This window comes from Vombatus ursinus, unplaced genomic scaffold (genome assembly GCF_900497805.2).
Source record: "Vombatus ursinus unplaced genomic scaffold, bare-nosed wombat genome assembly UNPS02014806.1, whole genome shotgun sequence".
Classification (NCBI taxonomy): domain Eukaryota; kingdom Metazoa; phylum Chordata; class Mammalia; order Diprotodontia; family Vombatidae; genus Vombatus; species Vombatus ursinus.
The window spans coordinates 1478711-1480716 of record NW_020954584.1 but is presented as its reverse complement, the minus strand read 5'-3'; the positions used below and the strand labels follow the sequence as shown (position 1 = coordinate 1480716).

The following is a 2006-nucleotide window of genomic DNA, read 5'->3' as shown; positions in this document are numbered from 1 at the left end:
ATAGTAACTTTTTTTTTCTTGGCTGCATGAATTCCCTTGATTTGAGAAGTTTATTCTCTTTCTATCACTGTAATATTTGTTTTTATTTTTTTAAGTTACATCTGTGAAGTGTGAACCAAATGCTTCTTGGTAGCTTAAAATTAGGATTTACCTCTATCAGTGTTCTATGCATTAACATGCTGTGACTGTGCCTTTTGCTGCCTATACTGCTAAACATATCTTCAGTGTAAATTATGAAAAAAATAGCCTTAAATTTATTTTTCTTAGCAAGACATATAATCCTTATATTATCTTTTTTGACTTTGTTTTGAGGTGGTGCAGAAAAGTCAAGATGAGACATCTAATTTATCTTTTAAAAGATTCCTTAAATTATTTATTTTTCAACATTAATCACTGTTTTGCTCCACAGTTTCTTCACAGCATTCTTCATTTCTGTATTTCTAAATGTGTAGATCAACGGATTTAATAAGGGTGTTAGAAAGCTATAAAATATTGCCACCATTTTATCAAAAGAGAAAGTAGTGGGTGGCCTTATATATTCAAATATACATGGTACGAAAAATAAGACAACAACTGTGATGTGGGAAACACAAGTAGAAAGGGCTTTGCGACGTGCTGCTGAGCTGTGTGTCCTTAGGGAGTAAAGGATAATGCCATAAGAGACAAGCAAAAGAGAAAAGTTGATCATACATATTAAGCCACTGTTGGCCACAACCATCAGACCAAGCATATGGGTGTCAGTACAGGCAAGTTCCAGCAAAAGGTACAAGTCACACATAAAGTGATCGATTACATTGGGGCCACAAAAGGGTAAGGGAAGCATGAAGAAAATCTGAATCATGGAATGCAGTAAGCCCCCAGCCCAGGCTACTCCCACCAGCAACAAACACAGGGGCTGATTCATTATTGTTACATAGTGCAGAGGCTTACAGATAGCCACATACCTGTCAAAAGCCATAGTTGTGAGGACAATCACCTCAACACCAGCCAAGAAATGTTCTGCAAAAATCTGACCCATACAGTTTTGGAAGGATATGGTTTTTCTTTCATATAGAGAGTCTCTGATAACTTTAGGAACAATGACAGAGGAGAAACAGGCATCCAGGAGAGATAGAAAGGCTAAGAAGAAGTACATAGGGGAACCCAAAAGAGAAGGGGTGCAGATGATGGTCACAACAATAAACAAATTCCCCCCAACAGTTGCAAGGTAGAAAACTAAGAGTATAACAAATATCATTTTCTGAATATTTGGATTCTGTGAAAGTCCCAGGAGAATGAACTCAGTCACATGACTTTGATTTTCCATTTTTCAAGGGACTAAGTGCCCTATTAATCATTGAGTATCTGCAGAAACGAGAAAGAAGAATCTTTAATCAATATTAACGAACATGTTCAAAAGCATGTTAAATATGTCGACATTAATGACATTTACATACAATTTGGCATTATTGATTATGAGATGTCCTTCAATACATCTTCAATTCATATGAACAACAGGGGCTCCATTATGATTTAGATTTCCCTCTACATTACCCTCACCAGTTTCCCAATGCCCTTCTTAAATTAATATTTGGAGAAATAAATGTGATATCCCAACAAAGTTCTCAACAATGTACAGTTGGTATAGCCATTCATTGTCCAAAACATCTTGCAATGTAGCTTAACATCCTATAATTGTCCTTGAATATGTTATAGCTTGCTCTCATGCTGACCTTGTATTTATTACATACCATCAGTGTCTTTTTCCCCCACTACCATTGCTCTTTTTTTCTTTTCTTCCTTAATTTTTACTTGCAAGGTGATTTTTTTAAAATCCAGATATGGTTTTACATTTGTCCTTATTCAATGTGGATGAATGTTCCAGACTGCAAGAATTTCTCCCCCCTGAATACTAGCTAGTATTTAATAATTTAGCAGTCCTTGCTGGATTTCTGCCACTGGAATATTTAATACATGTCCTATTTATGCCTTCTTTTAAGAAATATATATTTGTATGTATGTAAATA

At 35.3% G+C, this 2006-nt stretch overlaps 1 protein-coding gene across 1 annotated transcript; it reads right to left on the bottom strand.

Moving 5' to 3' along the window:
* Window positions 1–373: 373 nt before the first annotated feature.
* Window positions 374–1306, bottom strand: LOC114051851 (olfactory receptor 4C15-like). Its single transcript, XM_027874242.1, has one exon. The coding sequence runs from the start codon at window positions 1304–1306 to the stop codon at window positions 374–376; it is 933 nt and encodes a 310-aa protein (XP_027730043.1).
* Between the last annotated feature and the right edge of the window lie 700 nt (window positions 1307–2006).